Source organism: Eublepharis macularius, chromosome 11 (assembly GCF_028583425.1).
Source record: "Eublepharis macularius isolate TG4126 chromosome 11, MPM_Emac_v1.0, whole genome shotgun sequence".
In the NCBI taxonomy this organism is placed as follows: Eukaryota; Metazoa; Chordata; class Lepidosauria; order Squamata; family Eublepharidae; genus Eublepharis; species Eublepharis macularius.
In genome coordinates this window covers 22079177-22104834 of record NC_072800.1, presented here as the reverse complement: position 1 = coordinate 22104834, position 25658 = coordinate 22079177, and the positions used below count along the sequence as shown (strand labels likewise).

Below are 25658 nucleotides of genomic sequence, written 5' to 3'. Positions count from 1 at the left end.
CCAATCACCTGTCAAAAGCCATTTTTGAAAGAGGCCTTTTAAAGCAGATTGTAAAGGTGGTGCGTGCTTCTAGTATTAAAGAAAAAAATCGTACAGGGCCAGTACCAGTTTGAGCCTGCCTAAACAGCTCTTTAGATTCCAGCCAATGTTTACAGCTTTCATTCTTAGCAGAAGACACCTGTACAAGAACCAGACCTCATTATATACACATAATCATGGTTGAAAGAAATTGATTTATTGAACTAAGGAGTTGCAATAGTTCAGGTACTAAAGCTGCAAACTATATGCATTAAATCATATGATAGACTCTAATAGAGCCAGGCCCAGATATGTTCAGCCACTTGATGATGTTCCTCTATTGAACCATAAAACGCTGTCTGCAATGCTTTAAGCCATTCTAAGCTCATTGGAAGAAGAGAAGGGGATCGTCTCACTTCAGTTAAGACAATTCAGGCATGTCATTGAGTTTTTTAATCTCAGCCCCTCCTAAGATCTCCCAGTACTTAAAAGATATCATTTGAGCTGCTGCTGGCCTTTAGTGTCTGCCCCCCCCCCTACCCCCCATCACATTCTTTTCCCATCCCTGTAACCAGTAAAGTGTAGGGAAGAAGGAAAAAATAAGCACCATATTTTTTAAAAGACAGGCACTCTTTGCTCATCTTGAAGGTTTCAATTCAACTGTTCATTGGATAGGAAAGTACTTGAGTAGGCTGCAGTTACATATCATCCTGGATAGCGTTCTTCATCGACGAATGGTACACGGGTACGCGATGACCATTTCGGAGTTGTAATGTGGCTTCCTGCAGACGCCACCTGTGACAAACAAAAGCCATATTTGTCATTTTGGATGCTGGGATATATTATGATATTAAAGCGTGTGGAAATGGATTTTGAAAGTTACAATAAGTTAAATACTGCGTAGTATCTTGCCATTGCAAGGCTTTAAAAGAACAGGAAAATACTGTTACGCTTAAACCATTTATGTTGTTGCACTGGATTCTTTGATACCTCAACAAGATGCACATTCTAATCTTTATGAAGTGTGTCGTGTTGGCAGACTAAAAGAAAACACATGTATGGAAGATTCTTCTTCAGTACCAGCAACAAGCTAAGATCGTTTTGCAACAGTATGCATTGTTTTACTATGTTGTGTGTAGAAATTTCTTTCATGCACAGTTCTTACTTTAAGTCCAGGAAAAGGAACTAACTTTATGTCCAGTTCTTACATACACCGACTTAGCTTCCTGGTCTAGGTATATAAAACCACAACAGTGATATCTGCATGCATAGGACTATCAGAAACAGCTTTATAATACAGAGTAGAATTAAGAAATCATCAACAAATGATGTAATTTAGAACGGGCAAGGTCGCTGGATCCTTGTTAAATGCATTTATTTCCCTAAAGAGTGCTAGGGTAATGTTGAAGCAATTATCTGAACATAGACTCGTGTGTGTGTGCGTGCGCACACACCTAGGTGTACCTGTTGAGGGAGAAGTCTTTTGCTGAACTGACATGAAGGTATCCAGCTGACTTTGTTCCAGATACTGGTATCTTTATCTGCAATTATTAAAAAAACTCAAATTATTCTGATTTAATGTTAGATAAAATGTATTTACTTGGCACAGAATGTGCAGCTTGGAACACTTTTTAAATGTAGATCCTATTTTCAAATCACAAATAACCGTGTCAGGTTGATGGCCACCACGCTCTTTTATAAATATGCACAGCCAAGTATACCTCCTTTGCACAAATCTAGAGCACAGTCCTTATTAAATCATTATCTAAAGCCTTAAAGCACAAGGAGATTGGGGTGGGTTGAATCCAGGTGTCCAATTTTTACAGTGATTCCCAGAAGCCCTATCATGGTGTTTGAGGACTGGGATATCTACCCTTAGAAACTTAGAAAGTTTCAGTCAAATTTTGATATATGACTGAGGGTGTGAGGGTGATCTCATACTGCATTTGTGTTCATGGGTAAGAGAACCAGTCAATTAGCCTTGTTCCTGTTGTGTTTTGCCATATTTTACCATAACAACTCCGCAGGTGGTGTAGTAATATACAAATCCAACCTTAGCGGTCACATACATGAGTCATCTCAAGGCAACACCTATATGGGTAGCTTAAGTTTCTGAATCCTGAACTAGTAAAATTAGAAGGCCATTTAACAACTCCCTACTACAGCTCTAGTTTTTCTTCCCTGGAATGAATTTGGAAGCTTCAGCATGCATAGTTTTAGCCATAGTCCTGTACTGATGCAAATCTTATACATAGATCTCCCTTGCTGGATTGGGGCTTTGATAAACCCTATCCCCTAAACTAATATTCACAAACTTTTTTGAACTTGCACACATAATTTGCACCAGGTTAGTGTTTAATAATTTCAGCTAGATTGAGAGCAGAACCACAAGTGACAAAAGGCACAGATTGGACACTTGTCAGCTTCCCTCAAGTTTTGATGGGAAATGTAGGCATCCTGGTCTCGCAGCTTCGCTCTCTGTCTGCTGTCCAATGGACTTTTCAACTGTCACTTGTCCAACATTCCGCCAAGCTGCCTACATTTCCCGTCAAAACTTGAGGGAAGCAGACAAGTGTCCAATCTGTGCCTTTTGTCACTTGTGGTTCTGCTCTTAAAGACAGTCCAAACGCAGTTACGCAAACCTAGATAATTTGTGCGTTGAACTAAGTAGTCTTTTAGGCCATTAATGCTAGCATTGCTGCATAGCATCTTTTTATGCTGACACCAGCTGGAGATGCATACATCTGTCCTAGGGCTGAGCTGTAAATTACTCTTTATTTTGCTAGCATTCCCTGTCTCTCCCCCACGTCTCTTCCCCTTCATCAAGATTTAATCCACCTGGCTGTTACCTGTGCTCTTGATACATCAACACAATTGTACTTGTCTGTCAGCTTGATGTAATGTACTTTAAGTGGCGGAGCGCCAAGTGCCTCCAGGGCTTCTGGGTCCATACGCAATTGCTCAAGAGCTTGTTGATAGTACTGTGTTCTGGCAAAGCTCTCTGAACAAAAAAATAGAGGGGAAAATTTTAGGCAGTGGTCCAGAATAAACTATGAATATCTGCAAAGGAATATTAATATTTAACAGCCTGATATGGAATAGTGTTTAATTGTTCTGATAGGCGCTGCAACCCAGAAGGCCAAAGAGCTGTGCCCCTCCCCATTTTCCCTTCCCTCCAACAGATCACCTCTGGACTATTTTCTTTTATATGTCTCCATTTTATTAGAACTAAGGTTAGGTGAGAGCTGATACATTATGGGCACCCTTCCCCAGGTAAGGTGTTTGCTCAAAACAGAGCGGTATGGCCAAAACTGCCTACAGTTCAGCTTGCGGGTGGAGTTGGGAGCTGACAAGACAAACAGCATTATTCAAATATCCAGCAGTGAAGCCGAGATGATAGAACATTCTGCTGCTGGTATGGATCAGGATCTCTCTCTCTCTCCCCTGCAACTAGGGGCATCTCTGACTCCCATAGGTGCAAGAGCTCTGCTCTTTGCCTCTCCTTCTGAAAGAAAAATCTGAATTGTGCAAAAGAGCAAATATTGTAGATTAAATTATGCATCACAAACAAGTAGGGACAGGTTTCAAACAAAATATTGCCAAACAAGGACCAAACGGTCTACAGAAACCTGATAGATAATAACAATAATCCAATTTTAATGAAACTGCCAATGCAATGAGTGCAAAAAGTGCAAGGTAAGTATTCCAATATATATACTCCAAATTAAATTATGCAGACAGAAAGTTGTACCAATTATGCAACTGGGGGCAGGGGGGGGGAACTGCACAAGTTATACCTCTTTGGGTTATAGACTCTAGATTACCAAGGTGCAGACCACTGGAGGAGTGGAGAGTGCCCCTCAAGTCATAGCTGACTTATGGTGACCCCGGCGGGGTTTTCATGGCAAGAGGTGGTTTGCCATTGCCTGCCTCCGCAACTTTGGTCTTCGCTGGAGGTCTCCCATCCAATTACTAACCAAGAGCCAAAACACACGAGAAGAAATACCTAGGTTCAGCACGTGTTCTCTTACCTCAAGGTTTGCCGGGATCTGTAGGCGTCCTGGAAGCTTAAAGTTTAGCATTTACAGAGCAGCAGGAGGGGAAATACAGGCGCCTGTATTTCCCTTCCCCTTCCTGCTGCTCTGTAAATGCTAAACTTTAAGCTGCCAAGACACCTACACTTCCCAACCTTGAGGTAAGAGAACAAGTTTAGCATTTACAGAGCATTTAGTTTAGCATTTACATCCACTCTTCCTCATGCCAGGCTAAATCTGGACAGAAGGAAAAAAGGCTATAGACAGATCCCGCTGCTGTTACTGTTCTAGTTCCAGCTGTCGCAGAGCCCAGGGCAACCAGTAACTACCCTTTTCCTGACTCAGTCCTCCTCCTTTCCCAGTCCCTGCCCTGCTGATATATAGCGGATCCCCCACACACATGTAGGACCCCGCTCTGCTCCAGGAACTGTGCACAAGCCAGTATGTGTAGACGAACAGTACAATCTTAAGCAGAGTTACACACTTGGAAGGCCTCAATGGACTTGGAAGGGTCTCTCTGTTTAGGACTGTGTTCTAAGTGCTCTGCTGCCAGGCGAAAAGAGAGGCCTCCCACTGCTATGCCACACCCAGGTGTGCAATGCTGCATGTGGGCCTGGAGTGGCAATAGCATTTTGTGTGTGTGTGTGTGTGTGTGTGTGTGTGCGCGCGCGCGCGCGCGCGCGCGCGCAAGTCCTTGGAGCTAGGAGAAGGTGTGATTGTGTGTGCCACAGGTTGGAGAGCTTCAGGAGGTGACCTCTGCTTATGCAAGCATGAACCGAATCGTGCCTATTGCTTTTAATACAGCCTGTCCAGAGAGGAAGGGATGAGCATGAACGGCAGAGAAACCTTATCAGTTTGAGAGGCAGTATTGCAGCAGCAGCTCCTCTTTGTCGCTAACACGTCAGTGGCCCTTTTGGAAGTAAGAGCCCGTTTGGCTTGCACTCAAAATATCAAGCAGGATGCTGTCCAGCTACCAGGATCACACCACAGCAGGTGCTTCATTGATGCACAGAAGCCATTAAAGGCTGCTTTGATTTTGCAGCAGTTAATACACTGCAGAATAATAACCCATCTTCTCCTATTAGGCTAATGAAAACCAGTCATTGCAGCAGAGACTCTAGCAGTGCAATCCTAAGAAGCGTTACTCCAGTCTAAGCCCAATGAAATCAATGAGCTTAGACTGGAGTAACTCTGTTTAGGATTGTCTTGAAACAGGAAATGTTAACTTCTCTGTCAATGTCAACGGCAGTATTTCAAACACAGGGTTGCAATCTGTCTGAACCACTGGTTTCTCCGAAACATTTCATAAATGGATCAGATTTTGTGTGCTAGAAAAGTATGTGAGATTAGAGTTTTCACACCTAGTCTAAGGGGTTCTGACGGAGTTCTACTACAACAGACACATCTACATTTAGTTCAGCCTAAAAGACATTTGGTTGAATCCTGTGGAAATTTCCACTGATGGAGAGCAGACACCTTGTCTCCCAGAAGCAATATTTTGTGGAACTCTTGAAGCAGTTCTATTCCCTTTCAGTAGTAGAGTTTGTTTGTTTGTTTTGCTGGATCCAATCTATTACACTCAGCTAAGAGGGTGATATTGTAGGATAGGGGTCCCAGATATTTTGCTAATGAGTTAGGAACCATAGATTCCAGCATTATGTTGCCTTACATATTATCTGTTGCTTTCAATATATATTCCTATACACTACCCGTGCTTCATGTTGTTTAATATCAGTCCTAGAATTGATTATATTCTGTTTCAGCAGTTCTTCAACCCCGTATTGGATCCTTGCTAATGCGATGTCTTTGTAAACTTGTATTCATTTACCCAATGACATTGTTTATGGAAATGTTCTTGACACTGTAAGGAAATGCCTGCTCTTGTCTTTGCCACTGATTGTACTAATCTCACACTATGTAATCCGCCTTGAGTCTCAGTGAGAAAGAAAGAAAGAAAGAAAGAAAGAAAGAAAGAAAGAAAGAAAGAAAGAAAGAAAGAAAGAAAGAAAGAAAGAAAGAAAGAAAGAAAGAAAGAAAGAAAGAAAGAAAGAAAGAAAAAGAAAATTACACTCTTTGCCAAGGCAATTCAAATTCTGCTCCACAAACAAGGTGAAACTTACGGACATCTAACAGTGAGAATAGAGACAATCCGGTGTTTAAATACCCAAATTATATATAATTGTATTTTAACTGTATAAATTGGATGTTTTTAGAATTGTTAATTATAACAACTGTTTTATATATTTTAACCTTTATGTATTTTGTAATCCGCCCTGAGCCTGCTGGAAATGTGGGGAGGGCGGAATAAAAATCGAAAATAAATAAATAAAATTGTAACTCAGCACAGCAACGCTGTCAATCAGCCTCAGACAGGAGGTAGTACTTCGAAAGCATCACAAATGTGTGATGCCCTGTGTGTGAAACAAAGTCGCATTTATAAACTGAACAAGAATGAAATCTTGACAGTCGGAGCCAGTGACTACATCTGAACTGGTCTTTGCTGTGAACAGTATACAAGAGGAATAAAACGGGGATTGGGTCTATACATATCGCAGAAAGAGATGACAGAATGGACTTTTTTACAGGTGGGGGAATGCCACTTTTGAAAGCTTCCAGGCATTTAAAGAACTCCTTCCAAATAAAAAACAAATGCACATAAAGGAGAAAATTTCTACTTCAGCCCTCCTTCTGTTGTGCTGGCTTTCTGTTTGCTGGATATTTTGTTTTTAGGTGTGTGGACATTAAAAGGGTGATTTCCCCACCAACCCTCACAGCGTGAAGTCGAGTAGTCCATCCTACCATCTCAGTCTGGTCAACACGCAGCCCAGGCCAGCCCAGGCCATACTTCCTAAACCGTGATGAAACTTACTTTGCATGAAGTAATACATAAGCGCACATCCCCCACCAGATACAATTCCCAGATAAATAGCCATTTGCTGAAGTTTCTTCAAAGATGCTGGCATGGTTTTGTTCCCTGAGGGGAAGAGGGAGAGAAAAGAAATAGACTTATTGTATACGAGCAAAATAAGGGAATTTTGCCAACAGTCTTTTCAATATTCCAGGAAAACAGGCCTGAATAAAAGCTCTACATGAAGCATTCAGTTAGTCCGGGGGCCCTGCAGTTTCACTCGGAGAAAATCCAGGATGAGAACTGAGCAGCCCAGCTACCTCTTCTCCAAAACTCTCATTCGTTCCTTTTGGGGGATGCCACCGTTTTGCTAATTGCCGAGAAGAAAACGACCTCCCTAGTGTGGCAGATGGCCAGAAAAGTGACATTGTTCTTGCAGCTTCCCATGCAAGCCAAATAATACTGGGGAAGTATTGGGGGGGGGCAGAGTTACCTCAAAGTAAAATGCCACGCTGAAGGAGTAAACACTGGGGGTGGATTTGGCTAGGAGGACTTCAGAGAAAAAAGCTAAGCCGTCTTCATTACCAGTAAGCATACAGTTGGTTGCTGCATTTTAGTGGGTTTTTTTTGCTTTCACTCTCACACACAAAGAAAAGAGAGGGGAAAGGAAGTGATAAACAGGAGGTTTTGCAATGGACTTCCCTCGCCCGCTTGGTTTTCTTCCTGCTACTTGCCCTGCCTATTTGCAAGAACCACATATCTGTCATCTGTCTCAACGAATACCACACAAAAAAGGAAATGGGTAAATGCCACTAAGCAGCGTAACAAGAACAATGTACAACTTTTTCTTCTTCCATACCAACAGATTACTGAAAAAAGATGATCTCAGTGTCTGGAAAATGTCCCTGCTGTACCCAACCTATATACACGTAGGGCTGGACTTCCTGTTTGAAAGTTGTTCGGCTCTTCATTGATTCACGTCCAGAGAGTATAGATCACAGCTGCCAAAGCAGCGGTTTTTGATAAAGCCACTTCCCCCTTTGGGGGGGGCTCCCTCAAGGATGAATTGACCAGGTGATAACTAAGTTACCTCCTCTCTCTCTCTGTGTAGCTGTTTTGTATTGTCCTAGCAAGGAGCAGGATCAATTTTCACCCTCATTCTCATACAATGCTCTCTTGCCAAATGGGTGAGAGACGCATGGACTGCCCTGCCTATGGGGTTGCAATACTTACATATGCTCCCCAGTAAGAATGTTTCTGCCATGCATCCCATTTAAAGGAAAGGAAAAGTGCTCCTGTGCAACTCCCATCCATTTTGGCATTACTTGCCTGGGAAACTGTACCAAGAGATCATATCCTTCATATAGCAGAGAAGCAATGGCCAATCAAAGGCTGCTTCCGCATAGGGATTTTTCCCAAAACGGAAAGCAGGAAATCCCCAAATTAAATGGAAAGAGCCACACATTGTGCTCATTGCTAATTTTTATCCACATTTCTTCTGAGCATGACTCGTGGGCTTCCCAAAGCTTTCCCTTGTGAACTGGATCAAAACTGAAATGTCCTCTGATCCAGTTCAAAGGGGGAACTGTGGAGTAGTTGCAGGCAGAGCATCCATGCGGACGCGCCACCCTCAGTCACTACTGGAAGGGGGCAGAGCTAAGCTTCACTGCCCCCCCCTTCAGCCTTTCCAAGCTGAGCCATGCTATGGCATTGCAGCACAGCTCAGCTGGAAAAGCACGGGGAAAGAGGGGAATTCTGCACCATGGAAGGCACTTCTCTGCACGCTGTGTCATCTCTGCACTTTTGCACAGATGCAGCACAGAAAAGGGGAGGAGCAGGTGCGAGAAGAGCAGTGAATGCAGTGGGATGCTAATCTCCAGGGCTTTTTCTCTGGGAAAAGAGGTGGTGGAACTCAGGATCGCACAATGACGTCACTTTGGGTCAGCTGAAACAAGGGGGGAGTTTTTAAAAGTTTAAATCACCCTCGGCGAAAAATGGTCACATGGCCAGTGGCCCCGCCCCCTGATCTCCAGACAGAGGGGAGTTTAGATTGCCCTCCGCGCCACTCCAGCAATCTCAACTCCCCTCTGTCTGGAGATCAGGGGGAGGGGCCACCAGCCATGTGACCATTTTCAAGAGGTGCAGGAACTCCGTTCCATTGCGTTCCTGCTGAAAAAAAGCCCTGCTAATCTCACCACCCCCTTGCTGCTGCCATGGCATGGTTGTGCTTTAACACCACTGTGTGGAAACAGCCAAAGAGGCACATCACCTGTTGAACTGCATCTTAAATGGGCAGAACAAGAGGAAATGCTAATGTGGGAACTCTTTTCCAGAATACCATTGAGGCGGGGGACAAATCATCATGCAACAACCATGTTATCGTTATCAGGCAGTTTCCTCATTCCTTCTGAGCTATAACCGGCATGACCGTCCTTCTCTTTTCCCCATTGGCAGAGCACCCAAAGAGTAATCAACAGTGCAACTGCTCGAATTGAAGTAAAATCTTCACCATGCATAAAAAGTATTTACTCTCTTTCATGGGTGTCCAAAAAACAAAACAAAAACGATAGCGGACGACGACGACGCAACGTACCTGTTCAAGTTCTCTCCTGCAGATCCTTTAATCTTCTGGGCCACAAAGGACAGTCTGAAAACAGAATAAAATATGTTGTTTTCCCGTCTCCTTTGAAGCAGACATTATTTCCTCCCCCCTCCCCAACCTCCATAATTTGGAAGGAAAAAAACCCCAGAGCAGAAAACAAGAGGAACTTTGTCACTGGGAACTATGAAAATGGCCTACTTCCACTCAGATCACAAGAACACATCACTACTTCCGTGCTTTTCTGCACACCTTCTTGCTATAGCTCCCTTACATTTTTTCCACTTTAAATATACATAATGCAAAGGAGAGGGGGCTACAAAAACATTTTCCTATGGGTGAAATGAAGGCAAATGGTGGGGGTTAAATGTAGGGACACACAATACAAGCAGCACAATCAACATTGGTTGTTGTGGGTTTTCCGGGCTGTATTGCCGTGGTCTTGGCATTGTAGTTCCTGACGTTTCGCCAGCAGCTGTGGCTGGCATCTTCAGAGGTGTAGCACCAAAAGACAGAGATCTCTCAGTGTCACACTGGTTCTCCGGCCGTGAAAGCCTTCGACAGTTCCCAAGAGAAAGTCGGGGTAAATAAATAAGAAAATCACTGCTATGCGTGCAGTGTGTCAACAGAATGTGTTTCGTAGTTAGTACTGCAGGAGCCCTTGTGTATGATGAGCTCAGGTTCTCCTCTTAAAGAGCCCCCCATTACACTCTTTCTGTAGAGTTTATTGAAGGACATTAACAATGCATTATGATATCTCTCCCTTATCCCTCTGGACTGTGATATATGTGATAAGATTTAGCTGTTTTGTACACTCTGTGTCAAGAAGTTCATGTTTCATGGGAAGAAGCCCTAAGTGACCTTCCTGTTACGTAGGACAATTGTGACACAGCTGAGACGCTGGCTTCTGAAATCCACATTTCATCACCATGACCACTAAACATCCTTGTTAAACAAGACAGACCATAACTGCCTTCTTCGTCCTTATCCTTTCCCTTATTGGTGACGGAGAAGTTTCTCAAAGTTTCCTTCTCCATCTTCTTTGGGATAACAACCCAGCGTCTTCTAGTGGTATTTCCAGAAATTTGGAAACTACAGAATAAAAAAAAGCCAGGATGTTTTTTCAAGGGGGGGGGGGTTGGGACGATGGAAATTTTGGGGACAAATGTACAGAACAGTTTCTTAGCTGAATTTATTTTACTGCTTCAAATAGTGTAAAATGCAAAATTTATAACAGCATACAAAATTGCACTCTGGCATATTTATGGGATTTTGAAGTAATAATAATCATGACAACAACAACAACATTTGATTTATATACTTCCCTTCAGGACAACTTAACATCCACTCAGAGTGGTCTACAAAGTATGTTATTATCCTCACAACAATCACCCTGTGAGGTGAGTGGGGCTGAGAGAGCTCTGAGGGAGCTGTGACTAGCCCAAGGTCACCCAGCTGGCTTCAAGCAGAGGAGTGAGGAATCAAACCCGGTTCTCCAGATTACAGTCCTGCCGCTCTTAACCACCACACCAAACTGGGTCTCAAAAATGAAATGTCTTCATTTTCTACAAGCAGAATTGTGAATATACTCAATACTAAAGAGAGAAAGAAAACGTTTGCATTCTATGCTTCCTTGATACATGGATCTCAGTTTTTGCTCTCTGAGAGGTAAGAAAAATATTTCCCACCTCCTCCTACAGGAACAGAATTTGGGGTGAGGGCATGTTAGGCTGCAGGGGGAGGAGAAAGGGGAGAAGATTATGCTCTGTGGATCGAATTGGTCCCATCTGTGGAAATGCTCCACTGGATCCAAGCAACATAGTTTCTTTTAAGAGCTCTCTTACTTGAGTGGTTCATGAAACAGATGAAACAGATGAAAAGGTTGTCCATTTGTGTTTTCGCCTCCTGGCTTTCTTCAGTGGTGCTAAGTGCTCGCATCCCCAAGCCACTCTACTTAATTCAAGCTGACTGGGGCATCTCTGAAGGTACTGTCTCTCTTTAAAGGGGATTTCAGCCTGCATTGGGCTTTAGGAAGTCTTAGTGACATTGCTTTCTGAAAACAAAAGACTTTAGCATAACTTCTCCCAAATACATTTCCTATTTTCATCTAGGGGAGTAATGCCCCTGAGGCCAGTAACGAGACGCACTCTTTTCACTTCTTAATTTTCCCTTGGGGGTCTTCCTCCAGTGACACTATTTTCATGTCTAATATTGCTTGCTCAACCAGATGGAAGACACAACTATAGATATCTTTGAAATAACACCATCTTCCCATGCGCTGTGACCCCCGGCACTTTGTCTCTTCCAGAAACATGACCCAGAAATGCCACACAACATTTGCTTCTTCCAGTGACATTCAAAGTTAACAAGTTCACAAACATGGGCTTGCAGACAGCCTGCTTAAAAGACTACGAAATCTCTCATTCTAGCCAGTCTGGTTATTTAGCTCAGTCTTTCTAGATAATCTTTTTTTTTTTTGTCAAAGTAGAAAAAGGGATACAAAAAGAAGAAAGGGGGGGAGGGAAAAATTAATAAGGTCAAGAAGATTTTGCGACTTTTTGCTACAAGAATTCTTGTATACAGAGGGGGTATACAGAGTATACAGAGTGCACAAAAAATTAGTTTTTTCAATATTTATCCATGTAGCAATGAAGATTGCAACTGTTAAGTCCCATTACTATATATTATTCCTCTTTACTACACATATTTAATGCCTCCCACCTCCTTCTCCACACTTAGTAATAAAAATTAATAATCAAAAAGGAGAAATTCATCATTCCATCATTACTACAATATTTCATCTTATCTCTTTATATAACTGATCAATATAGCAATCCTCTCTACTTATCCCTAGCTTTATCAATGTTTCCATATCTACAAACTATTTTAGCTATTATATATTCGATTATATATTTATACATTCCCCCCCTTGTCAGACTATGACCTCTTATAAGCTATATACAGTAAGTCAGTATATGATCTTAGTCCAAATTGTAAAACTGCAACATCTTATTTATTCTGTTCTGTATAAGCAAAATAATTCCCCCATTTCTCTTCAAATTCTCTTATTGGTCTTCTATTTATGTAACTCGTCAATTTTGCCATCACTGCATATTCTGCCATCTTGTCTTTTCAGATTTCCTTGGCTGGGCATTCATCTTCTTTCCATTTGCTTGCAAGTTGCAAATGTCACTCTTGCCGCCATCAACAAATATCTGAATAATTCATGATAATTGTTTTATCAATATTTTCTGGTATTATTCCCAACAACATAAGTCTGGGGTTTTTTTTCTAGATAATCTTAAGCACAAGTAGGAATTATTTTCTGAAGCTGAAGAGGCTGTCAAACTAGGACCCGCATTCAAATCCAACCCGTAAAAATGTAACGCAGTCCTGTTTATCACTTACGTTCATCTCTCCCTCTGCCAGCCTCAAGAAATCTCAGACAAAAAATGGTGATGCTGACAGTGACCACTTGAAGACCAATGGGGTCAACAAAAGAACTAACACTTAGCATCTGACCAAACTAGTACATTTGTTTTAGGCCTTTTCATGTACAATATTTGTGGGCAGAGATAACTGTAAGAAATCTCTTATATTACATTCCTGATAATACGTGATTAAGAAACCCAAGTAGCCTCTGTGAAAGCAGCTGTGGTTGTAATTTGTGGGCAGAAATTGTTGCTGGAGGATACTACATGGCATTGTGCTGTTTTTGCCCAATACATTCTCCCTCCCCACCCTGAGAAGGGAAACGCTCAGGTTCAATTTCCTTTGGAGAGAACAGCACGGGAGACTCACGTTTATTTGTGAAAATGTACCATAACTATCCACTTGCAAATCCATAAAGCTTGCCCCGTTTTTCCTCATATCTTCCATAGACAGAATACACTGTGAATTTTTACATATAACGGCCAGCTCTCTATCTTGTGAAAAGCACCAGAGGGCTTCGTTTCAGCTGGAACACAGTGGAACGGAGTTCCGTCACCTCATGAAAATGGTCACATGGCTGGTGGCCCCACCCCCTGATCTCCAGACAGAGGGGAGTTTAGATTGCCCTCCGTGCCAGCGTCACGGAGGGCAATCTAAACTAGAGATGGGCACGATCCGCATTACGATCGGAAAAACCCCACGATAATGGCGATCGCGCGATCGGTACCCGGCGGATTGTGCTTGGGCACGGCCAATGATCCAGCGGTCGGGAGGGGGGCTGGATCGGGGCTTGATCGGGGCGATCGTGCTCAGATCGGGAAGCCAGACACTCAGGCGCCGGCAATCTATTCCCCTGGCAACGGAGCCAGGGGAATGCCTGAGCTGTGTTTGCCCTCCTTCTGTCGCCCTGGAAACCCGAATGGAAGCCCAGCTTGCCTTGATCAGCAGGGCTTCCTTCCAACCACGGAGCAGCAAAGCAGTCACCAGGTGGGAGAAGACACCCAAGGGAGGGAGGGGGAAGGGGGTGTTCTGTAGCCATGGGCACGCCAATCTCATTCCTGCAAACCCTGATAGGCAGCTCTAATGGCCAAACACAGACAGCCAAACACAAACACAGATGCCGCTGGCTTCAGCCACCGTTCCTGTATCGCTGGGAACAGCGGGGCGCCCCTCTGCTTTTGCCTCCACGATCACAGATTGGAAACGGGAGATGATCGGTGTGGATCGTTAATTCGGGATTGTCGCTGGCGCCAATCCACGATCAGCTTGATCGGTATTTTTTTTGGATCGTGCCCACCTCTAATCTAAACTCCCCTCTGTCTGGAGATCAGGGGGCGGGCCCACCGGCCATGTGACCATTTTTGTCTAGGGTAATTTAAACTTTAAAAAACTCCCCCCTTGTTCCAGCTGACCCAAACTGAAGGCATTGTGCGTCCCGAGTTCCACCCCCTCTTTTCCCAGAAAAAAAGCCCTGCACGACACTATAGCTAAATGTATGGGAGCTTATTTGTAGGGGAGTGCAGCTAAGCTCTGAATGTAAGTAGAACTGATAGATCCAGACTACATTCACACATCCTTAACAATCTTTCAGGGATGAAACCCTTTCAAAAGCAAACAGCTTAATGTGATTTTCAAAGAAGTCTTGGGTTGAGGAAACATTTAAAAAGGGTTTGACTTAAGGGGAGACCCTTACATTTAAGGACTCATGGGAAACGTAAGTTTTCTCAAGACTGCAAAAGCCCAACAACTCAGATATTTATCTCCACTTCATCATGTCCTCATAGCAGTTTACCCAGAGAAGCCTGAGGGGTGGACAACACCACTTTGTTTTAGCCACCGGCATTTAGCTCTTGCACAATGAGGCAACACAGGAAACAACTTTTGATGTGTTATAAAATCCTTGGCCACAGCTAAAGGTCAAAATAAGGCTTCTGCATTTTTGGCTGTCAACTTCTGACCTCGCCAAAAGATGGGCCCATGCATGGCGTTTCCATTCTTTTCTTTAGTAAAAGTTTTCTTTGGCCAACTGTTCTTGGAGGAGAAGAGGGAAAGCAAACGGAAGGAAGAGAACGCAAAGCAAAAGAAAGAGAAACTGAGAAAGAAATCTAAAATGGCCAGTGAAGGCATTTTCACCCAACAGTAGCTGAAGTGACAGTCCTACCTCTACACAAGATATTTAGTTATATCCCACTTTTCTCCTCGGTGTAGATCCAAAGGAGCTTAAAACATTGTTCACTTGCAGGGGGTGGGGGTGGGGACAATCCCAAGAGAACATGAGAAGAAGACCAAGAAGGTAACAACAAAAGTGGACAACTAGGGGAGAGGCGGGATTCACCCCTTGCTTTTTTTTTTTTTGCAAAACACAAAACAAAATGTATTTTTGCTGATTAGCCAACTTTGTAGTGGACTGCATAACTTAAGTCTACTTCATACATTTCATTTTTGATACAGTCCTCTATCATATATGCTTAAAATGCAACAAGAAAATAATAGACGTGAACTCAGTTTGTGCCTGAATGGAAGACTCTCTGGAAGTCCTCTGGAAGCTACTCGGAGCTTCCTAAAGAACTCTCCAGGTCAGATAACGTGAGAGTTATTTCTTATTTCAACTTTCAAAGGATTTTTCAGAAACATAAACTGCTTCCTGGATACACAAAAGGTGGCCATATCATAAACCCAACAGTTATTTGTTGCAGCCTGTGTGCAGACACACAGTTGGGATTCTGCAATTGTGTCGCACAATGTTTGGAATCTTCTAGAGCTAAGCCAAAATCAATTTGGAAGATGAACCTACCCTGGGATTTTTTTCTGGGAAAAGAGGTGGTGGAACTCAGTGGGTTGCCAGCACAGAGGGCAACTTCTGGCGGAAGGTGGTGCCCCTGGTACCACATGTGTGCGCACAAAGTGTGTGCACACTCCCAGGACTGCACAATGATGTCACTTTGGGTCAGCTGGAGCTTTTAAAAGTTTAAATCGCCCTTGGCAAAAATGGTCACATGGCTGGTAGCCCCGCCCCCTGATCTCCAGACAGAGGCGAGTTTAGATTGCCCTCCGCGCTGCTGAGCGGCGCAGAGGGCAATCTAAACTCCCCTCTGTCTTGAGATCGGGGGGGGGGGACACACCAGCCATGTGACCGTTTTCAAGAGGTACTGGAACTCCGTTCCACCGTGTTCCAGCTGAAAAAAAGCCCTGAACCTACCCAACTTGAAAGAGAGAGTTGTGTGTTTCCACTTGTGTGTCCCTTCACTGTGTAGAGTTGTGTGTTCCTACTCAGTTCTTCACCTGGAGCAATGCACTGGACCCAAAGTGCCCACCTGTTAGAAGGAAGGAGGGTGGGATGCATGATCATAGATGGCCACTTTGAAGAACATCAATTACAGGTAAGTCACCTGTTTTTCATGGTCTCCATGCAGGTACATTATCTGAACAAGCCAACCTACTGGAAGGTAAGGGAATGGTGAGAACAAAAGAACAGAGAGGAGCAACACAGTGATGAAGGCCGCATCTTGTCATGATCTGGCAATAGAAGGCCTTTCATCACAAAGAAACAGACGAAGGTTGCTTTGGGCAGAAACTTTGTGAATTGAGGCCAGTGTGGCCACCATACAGTTATGAGTTCTACAAGTTCTCCTATTTGGTTGAGTACATGACTGAAGGTAAGGAAAAAGAGTGTTCCCCAAACCAACCCATCTGTCAAGAATTCTTTCCTCCTCCAAATGAAAAAATTGCATTCAGATAGGTAAGTCAAAGGGGCCACTTGTCAGCTACCTTCCTCTAGTACATGTGATAGCCATCCTCGATTTCCTATAGATGTGAGATGAAAATACAAAATATTACCCACTGGCATTATTCACTTAATTAAAAACTATATCCTCTCTGCATAACTGTGGGTGTTTGTTTTTTTAACCCTGTGATTCCTACTGCAGGTCAATATTTAATACATAGACATTCATATTTTAAATGTGTTTCTGTTTTTTTTGGCTTTTATGTTTTATATATTTGTATAGGTTTGTTAGCCTGCTCTGGGTAGACCATACTAACCTGATCTCATCAGATCTTGGAAGCTAAGTAGGGTTGGTCCCAGTACCTGGATGGGAGATCACAAGTTAGTCCAGAGTCACTACACAGAAGGAGGCAATGGCAAGCAACCCTTGTTTTGTCCCCTGCCTTGAAATCTCTATGGGATTGCCATCGATCATCTGTGACTTGACAGCACTTTACACACACACACACTGGTTTGGTGCTCTTGTATCATTGTAGTTTCAAGCTCCTCAGATCATGGGTATCTAAAGTAAAAATGTATCTATTGATACATACACAACTCATCTCTCATGTAGAATAAATGTTTATGCAAGGCAGAGATGCCTGTGTTTGAAAAGTACATCAACACTTCTAGTAGTTCAGATCAGAAATTCCCCACGTTGTCCTAGACTTAGAATTCCCAGCATCTGGCGAAATTCCTAATCATTCCATTTGCTAGTTTCAAGCATGTGACTCAGCTCCCTTCCTGTCATGGATGCCTCCGGTGCATAATGCTTAGAAAGTGTTTTGAGTTCCTCATAAAAGAGTCCCGCAATGATAACAGGTGAGGGAGAAGCAAAGGAATGCAACAACCTATTACATAAATACCATGTATCTGGTTATTACTCTCAAAGGGATGGAAATAAAAGGCCCAGCACTATAACAATGAGGTATCCTTAAACCACAGCAGTGTAATTATATCAAGACGATGCTATTTGCTATTAGAGGCTTGGAGTAAGAGCTCATCAATGAGGAATCACCACCTTTACCCTTGTGCAGGCAGCAGAGTGACGTGAAGTACCCCATCACATCACTTTGGAAGGCTAACGAGTTTGTTTTGCATCACTCCATACCTGCTTACTTCCGTTTCGGCCACAGATAGCATGTCATTGCTGGAGCACTTGGCAAGAAATGCTTTCATCTGCTTATCAGCTTATCCAGAAGAATACAGCAACCGGATCATGCAGTACTGTGGGAATCAGTCCCAGTATCATGGAACTACATGGACATCATGTGAAGTAACCAACAACAGGGGTAGTAGCACCGTCCACATGATTCAATTCTGAACCACAAACAGGAGATTGCAAAACTATGCACAGATACGGCAGCTACAAGTCCATACCAGGGAGTGTTCCTTACACTAATTTTATGTTACTTTATTTTACTTTATTTATACTTTGCCTTTCTCCCCAAGGGGACCCAATGCAGCTTACATCATTCTCCTCCGTTTTTTTTTTTAACACAATAACCCTGCGAGGTAGAGTAGGCGGAGAGAGAGTGACTGGCCCAGGGTCACCCAGCAACCTTCCATGGCAGAGCAGGGAATTGAACCTGCGTCGCCCAGATCCTAATCTAGCATTCTAGCCACGACACTACACTGACTGTCTTATCCACAGCTGACATACTCATCCTAAAGATGGTATCTTCTCTTACGTTAGCAACTTGTTTTTCCTGTACAGTTATAAGAAGGTACCCCATCTTCAGTTCAACCGTAGCTGAGGAACTCCATATCCTAAAAGAGAAATGCTGGAATACCGAACTCATTTGCTTAGGATGAGGGACATGAAAACTACCTGGAAACACGGAAACCACATGGAAATGACACAATAATAAGCAGGGCTTTTTTTCTGGGAAAAGAGGCAGTGGAGCTCAGGGCCGCACAATGACGTCACTTTGGGTCAGCTGGAACAAGGGGGGAGTTTTTTAAAGTTTAAATTGCCCTTGGTGAAAATGGTCACATGGCCGGTGGCCCCGCCCCCTGATCTCCAGGCAGAGGGGAGTTTAGATTGCCCTCTGCTCCACACGGTGTGGAGGGCAATCTAAACTCCCCTCTGTCTGGAGATCAAGGGGTGGGGCCACTGGCCATGTGACCATTTTCAAGAGGTGTCAGAACTGTCCCACCGCGTTCCGACTGAAAAAAAGCCCTGATAATAAGAAACCATGAAGTGCTCTTTTTAAGTACTAGAAGTGTTTCACATACATCAGTGATCCCATTGTAGTGCCTGAGGGCACCATTTGGCTCACTGATGTGTTTAATAACAACAACAACAACATTTAATTTATATACCACCCTTCAGGATGACTTAACACCCACTCAGAGCAGTTTACCAAGTATGTAATTATTATCCCCACAACAAAACACCCTGTGAGGTGGGTGGGGCTGAGAGAGCTCTGAGAAGCTGTGACTGACCCAAGGTCACCCAGCTGGCTTCAAGCGGAGGAGTGGGGAATTAAACCCGGTTCTCCAGATTAGAGTCCCACGCTCTTAACCACTACACCAAACTGGCTCTCTTGGCACCCACTTGCTTCTTCCCCAAAATGTATCTTCCCCAAAGGAAAGAGCCACACCTGGCTTTTCTCCTCTTCCTTGGAGTAAGAAGAGCCCAGAAAGCATCCTCTTGTGTCGACAGAGAGCACCTGAAAGCCACTGTTCTTGGCTTGGCACCTCCTAATATTTTGTGGAACTTCCTTTTGTGGTTGAACTGAATCCTCATAGCAGCCATTTTGTGATCGATATGCTCCCCACCAGAGCCATTTTGTTGGGGTGCCTACTGCCTGTTCTCAAAATTCCAAAAGCACCCGTGGGTTCAACAAAGCTGGGGATCACTACACATATTATCATGACAATCCTTACCAAGTATCCCTGAATATGAAGCCAGGGTTATTGAGTTGGATTTTGTGGAGTATTTCCACAGACAAAAAGATCTCTGTCCGTGGAGTACGACTTTCTCACCCTCTCCTCCAGCTGCAGCCCAAAATGCTCCCTGAAACACTGTTCCTGGAAGGACAGGAGTTCTACCCAGGCATCAGGGATAGTTGGAAGTCTACAACAGGAGATGGGAAAGAGCAAGAACACACACAAGCACACCCACCCAATACACATGCCCGTTAAGATATTTGGCTTTTTGTGGCTTACCGAAACCTATTTAGCAAATTCATGTTTGAACTGAGATTTGACCATGAACCTACAGCAACACTGTGCTTACTGCTAGTTATTTGACATTTTTATATCCTATGAAGAAGCCTCAAGAATTGTGATCCACATATGGGGACATGGGTAGACATGGCAGTTCTTTTGCCACTTCACTCGCTCCCACATGAACGCATGAAGATGCCTTATACTGAATTAGACCACTGGTCCGTCGAGGTCAATATTGACTATTCAGGCTGGCTGGAGCACTCCAGTTTCTCCAGCATTCACATCTCCTATTACCTGGAGATTAAACTTGGGGCCGTCTGCACGCTAAGCAGATGCTCTATCACTGAGCCAGCACCCCCCCACACACACACACACACCCTTGAGGCTCCATTTTGGTCATGTCTCTTTATGCTGACAACCCAAGAGCAAAGCCATTGCAACTGTTTACTCACTTCCCTTCTCCCTTTTCTGTCTTCAGAAAAGAATTTTGCCCTCGAAAACAGACTGATGCGTTCAAGTCAAATACAGGGCACTAATCCTCCAAATTCAGCTGAAGCATATAAAAAAACTCATCTTGGTTCTGTTCCAGTGGTTCTCGGCCCTGTCGCACTCTCTCCAGTATGCCACTTGCCTTGTAACCAATTTGACAGCAAATATTGTTCTCCGTTTATGAACATCCTACATGTTGTTTGTGGAATGACATGCTTCAAAACCAGGGCCTCAGCCCTCCACAACTCTCCCTACAAATGCTGGTTGGATAATTGTCTCAGGTCTCAGTTGATAAAGAATAAATATGTGCTTTCTATGTGCTGCTGTCATCGCCTTTTAGGATCCAATCTTCAACATGTGAAAGCTTCTGCCAAGTGGATTGAAATCCGCAAACACGGTTTTTTATTTCCTCTCAAGACAAGCCTTCCTCCCCCCCTATTTTAATGCAAATCCTACACCCACAGAAACTTGTATCAACAAAATAGTTAATTAAATTCAGAAATTGTTCCCTCCTTACTCTCCTCTTTGAATGTAGATGTTTACACACGCGCGCACAGGGACACACCCCATCCTCAATCAGGTCAGTGGATTATATTTACTACTTAATAATGAGTTGACGACACACATCACAGAACCCAAGAAGCGTTTGGTTAGCAGACAGAGGAAAACAATCGATAAAGGAAAGCATTTGGCAGCTCCGGTATACAGGAAATTATTTGCATTCTCTACTTTCAAATCAATAATCTTCTTCCCTTCGCCGCTCCAACAGGAAATTATAACCTTTCAGAAACATAATCTGGAAAGTTATCTTCTGCAGTAATTCCGCACATTTAGTTCCTCTGGAAAATAAAACAAGATACTCTGATGTCGACTGCAGAGACTATTTATTTTCTGTTCCACTAAATATCCACTTCTGCCTGCCTGGCAGAAGCCGCAGGTCTATACTTGTCACGCTGGTTCTCTTGCATATATTCATTCTAAATAAGAATACCTCAGGGTTATCACTGCAGTTTGGTGGTCCTTTGATATAAAGTAATAGAACACACACACACAATTCTCATATACAGTTTCCTGTATCTCCTGCCTAAGCAAATCCATTCTCTCCTTCCCTATTTCAGTATTAATTTATGAGAAAGTGTACTCCTCTTTATCCTGAATATGTACGTTTTTATGTGTTGCAGAGTACGTTTCCGTCCATTATGTCGGTTCTATTTTGCAAAAGAAGAAGATGAAGAAGATGCAGCGAACGCATATTCAAGATATAAGTGCAACGTTGTTCACAAGCCAGCTTCTCTTTCGCAAGAAGTTTCAAAATGTTAACTTCCAACTCTGCGGTTGGAAATTACATGCCTATATTTAGATACCACAAAACATCTGTCACATCAGGATTTCAAACAAAAACATCCTTCAGAACTGAGGAATTCGGCACACGGCCCCCTGAGGGGAGAGCCGTTTTGTATTTAGAATCAGACCCTCACAAGACCTGCGGCACTAGTCAGTCTGAACAGAACTTCAGCACTGGTAAACAGTCTAACCAGGACACAGCTATCTTCCTGATCTCCTCTTAGAGCCAAGCTACAAGTGATGCCTGACACAGGTTGGACGCTTGTCAGCTTCCCTCAAGTTTTGATGGGAAATGTAGGCGTCCTGGTCTTGCAGCTTGGTTCTCCGACTACTGTCCAATGGACTTTTCAACTGTCACTTGTCCAACATTCCGCCAAGCTGCCTACATTTCCCATCAAAACTTGAGGGAAACTGACAAGTGTCCAACCTGTGTCAGGCGTCACTTGTAGTTTGGCTCTTAGGCTGCATCTTAGAGACTGTGTGATCTTTCCAGTTTCTTCCCTCGATCACAACTGGGTCCAGAAAGAAGATTCCTATTTGGTATGAGACCCTGTGTACATGAAAGGGGAATTAAGATTTGTGACTCTCATTCACACATGCAAGTTATTTGATATTGTAGTCAAAGAAGTAGCGATGACCAGACGTGTGAACTGATTGAACAGTTGGGGAAAGTGCCAGAAAGGGCCACCTGAACAATCACAGGTTGCAACAAGGCTAAACCCTCTTATCAGTTTACAGAAAAAGAACACTGACAGATGACTTGATATTGATGGAAAGAAAACTAGAGGGCCAGTTTGGTGTAGTGGTTAAGAGCCTGGGACTCTTATCTGGAGAACCAGGTTTGACTCCCCACATCTCCACTTGAAGCCAGCTGGGTGACCTTTGGTCAGTCACAGCTCTCTCAGAGCTCTCTCAGCTCCACCCACCTCACAGGGTGTTTGTTGTTGTGGGGCTAATAATTACATACTTTGTAAACCGCTCTGAATGGGTGTTAAGTCGTCCTGAAGGGAGATGTATAAATCGAATGTTGTTGGTAGATACTACTGTAACACTCAGGTCCACCATATGAGACTGCATTAAGGCAGTAGATTTGAGATAGACAAAAAGAAATGCTGCTTAACACAACAAACAGATGGCTTGTGGAACGCACTGTCACAAGATGTGGTGATGATTAGAGGTGGGCATGGACTGGGAAAACCCCACAGACTGCAAGCTCGTGGTCTGTTGATTTTCACGATCCACAGACCACGAACTTTTCATGGACCAGCCCTGTTCATGGACTGGTTCATCGGTCCGTGGTCTGTCACTTCTGGCAGCCCTAGCTCAGCCCTCTTCACACCTGGAAAGCCCAAACTCACAGAGAATCTTCAGCAGACTCCTCCAGCCACACTCCAAGTTTAGTCAAGATTGCATTTTGGACGTCCGAGTTACAGACCCCCAAAGTGGCCGACCCCAGGAAACTTCCAGTAGATACTGGAGTCACAAATGCCAATTGATTTACATTGGCTAGCAGCACCAAAAAGTTGCAATGAGGCAAAATCAAACAGAAGAAGGTGGGGGAAGAGCCCTCTCACTAACCACACAGACTCCTTCCCAGCCATTGCCTAGGGAATTCATTCTTGCTCCTTGTTTGCATAGAGAAAAATGGGAGCTCTCTACTTGGCAGGCAGAGCTGCCTATCAAGGTTTTGAGGGCTGAGATTGGCTTCAGAACGTCCACCCCTCCTTTGCAGAATGGGAGTTCTCTGCTTGGCAGGCAGAGCTGCCTATCAAGGTTTTGAGGGCTAAAAGTGGCAGCAGAATGTCCACCCCTCTGTTGCCTAGAGAATTCATTCTTGCTCCTTGCTCCATAGAGCAGAATGGGAGCTCTCTGGCTGGCAAGCAGTGCTGCCTATTAAGTTTTTAAGGGTTGCAAAGGTTTGCAGACGTCCTCCATTACCTAGGGAATTGATAGATCGGTGCCAAGATGTCTGGACCCATGGACCAGCGGACCGACACAAATGGACCAAAATTCGTGAAAAAGGTGAGTCCCATAAATTGTGTTCGTGAACCACGAACCAGGCCGGACCGTGTCTAATTTAGGTCCGTTTTCTGGACCATGCCCACCTCTAGTGATGACCTCTGGCTTGCAAGCATTTAACAGCAGGTTGGACAGTTTGCCTCTGGCTGCTCGCCACAATTAGTGAATGGGACCTCCGCATTCCGAGGGAGAACTCCTCTGACTGTCAGGTGCTGGGGAGCAGCCAATAGGTGTGGGCTGTTGTTTCTGGGACCTGCTTGTCAACGTCCCTGTGGCGTCTGACTGGCCACTGTTGGAAATAGGGCACTGACCGGATGGACCAGAAATGCTACTCTTATGTTCCTATGATGCTGAGTTAAGCCAAACTGGTTGCACTCAAGTTAACGTTGATCTTTTGCTACTTGTGAGTCTAAGGCCTCTTCTGCATGGTGAACTTTACATCAGGCTTTCTGCATATTCAGCCCATGAGGATTGGATCTGCTTTATTGACTGGCTCTGGCGCCATACTGCTTTGATTCTTTAATTCTACACTTTTGAGGGAGTTGAACTGAAGGGGTGCCTGTTTTTCATTTCTGCACTAGAAAAATGCCCTGATTCTGCTGCGGGCTTTTAGGACTCCTGAGTTTCCTCAGTGGATTGTCTGAGGAAACTTATATGGGTTTTTTTTTGTCTTTTTTAATGGTACCAATGTAACGTTGCCATTTAAGTTTCAAAAAAAATCAGGGAAAAAACCCTTGATTGTTTGCTGTTCAACCAATCAGGATGCAGGTGGCCAAAAACTACATAGACTTCTTAGAATTGTATTATGGATATGGGTAGTAATTTCTGTATATTTGAATAAATTATTTTTTTTAAAAAAAGGATGCAGGGGAATCAAGGGGAGGCCGAAAAGCATGGCCAGGGCATACAGCATTCTGTACTTCAAAAAAGCCCTGGTTTGACTTTGCAGTAAAAAAACCTAGTGGGGTATGTGCACAGAGAGAAAAACTGGAGAAAAAGCCACGGAATTCTGTGGCAGATGCAGCTGGGCTCCACGTGGAACACAAAAAAATGTGAGAAGCAGTTTGAAGACTAAATCAGGGTATTTTTACTGTGCAAGCAGAAGTCTGGAGAGACATCGATGCAATACAGGAGCAGAACAGGGATGCCATACCCCCCCCCCCGGAGGCAGAGGATCTCACCCTCTGCCCCCCACCTCTACTCACATGGCTGGTGGGAGTGGAAAGGTGGGGGAACGGGTCTCCCGGGCGCGCCCCTGAGGTGGCACAATGACATCACCCCTGGGAGTGATTTCATCATGCCACTCCTGAGAATGCGCCTGTGCTTCTCAGCGGGCTGATTTGGGCCCCAGGCCTGTTTGGGGCCCAAATCGACCTGCTGAGAAGTGTGTGCATGCTCCCACGCCAGCATGATGATGTCATCTCCAGGAAATGACATCATTGTGTTTGCATGGGAGCACGCGTGAGCTTTGTGCGCACATGAGGAGCACTGGGGGACACCAACAAGATAAGCAACGGGTCCCCCCCCCCGGACTCCCACCAGGAGAGTAGGGAGAGCTGGCATCCCTAGGCCAGAACCAACGAAAAAGCCCTGTACAGAAAAGACCTAAATGGTAAGTCCCATAATTAATCTGGCCACTTATCTCCCCTGCCCAATTGATGGGTGTCAACTTCTTCCTGTCAGATGCTGAAACTGAGGCTGGGCCTACAAATGCAAAAGAATTCAGACAGTGAATGAACAAATTACATTGACCTCTCCCTTGCAGTTAAAAAATAAAGCCAGCCCGCAAGCAGAAAAGCAGCACAACAGAGGTTCAAATTCAGCCCATTCCTTGTTATGCTACAAGATATTTCACATCACCTTCTACCTGATCCTTTTAACTGGAAATGCCAGGAATTGAACCTGGGACTTCCTACACGCCAAGCAGAGGTTCTA

The 25658-nt window shown here is 44.0% G+C and overlaps 1 protein-coding gene across 1 annotated transcript in view; it reads right to left on the bottom strand.

Annotated features, from left to right (window-relative positions):
• Nucleotides 1–622: 622 nt before the first annotated feature.
• Nucleotides 623–25658, bottom strand: part of LOC129337264 (cytochrome c oxidase assembly factor 1 homolog) — a 109187-nt gene continuing 84151 nt past the window's right edge. Inside the window, exons 2-6 of the mRNA XM_054990832.1 lie at nt 9494–9547; nt 6922–7026; nt 2868–3019; nt 1483–1559; nt 623–813 (exon numbers count right to left, since the gene is read on the bottom strand). Coding sequence (XP_054846807.1) covers nt 717–813; nt 1483–1559; nt 2868–3019; nt 6922–7015 — 420 coding nt within the window. The 5' untranslated portion in view covers nt 7016–7026; nt 9494–9547 and the 3' untranslated portion in view covers nt 623–716. The remainder of the gene's footprint in view (nt 814–1482; nt 1560–2867; nt 3020–6921; nt 7027–9493; nt 9548–25658) is intronic.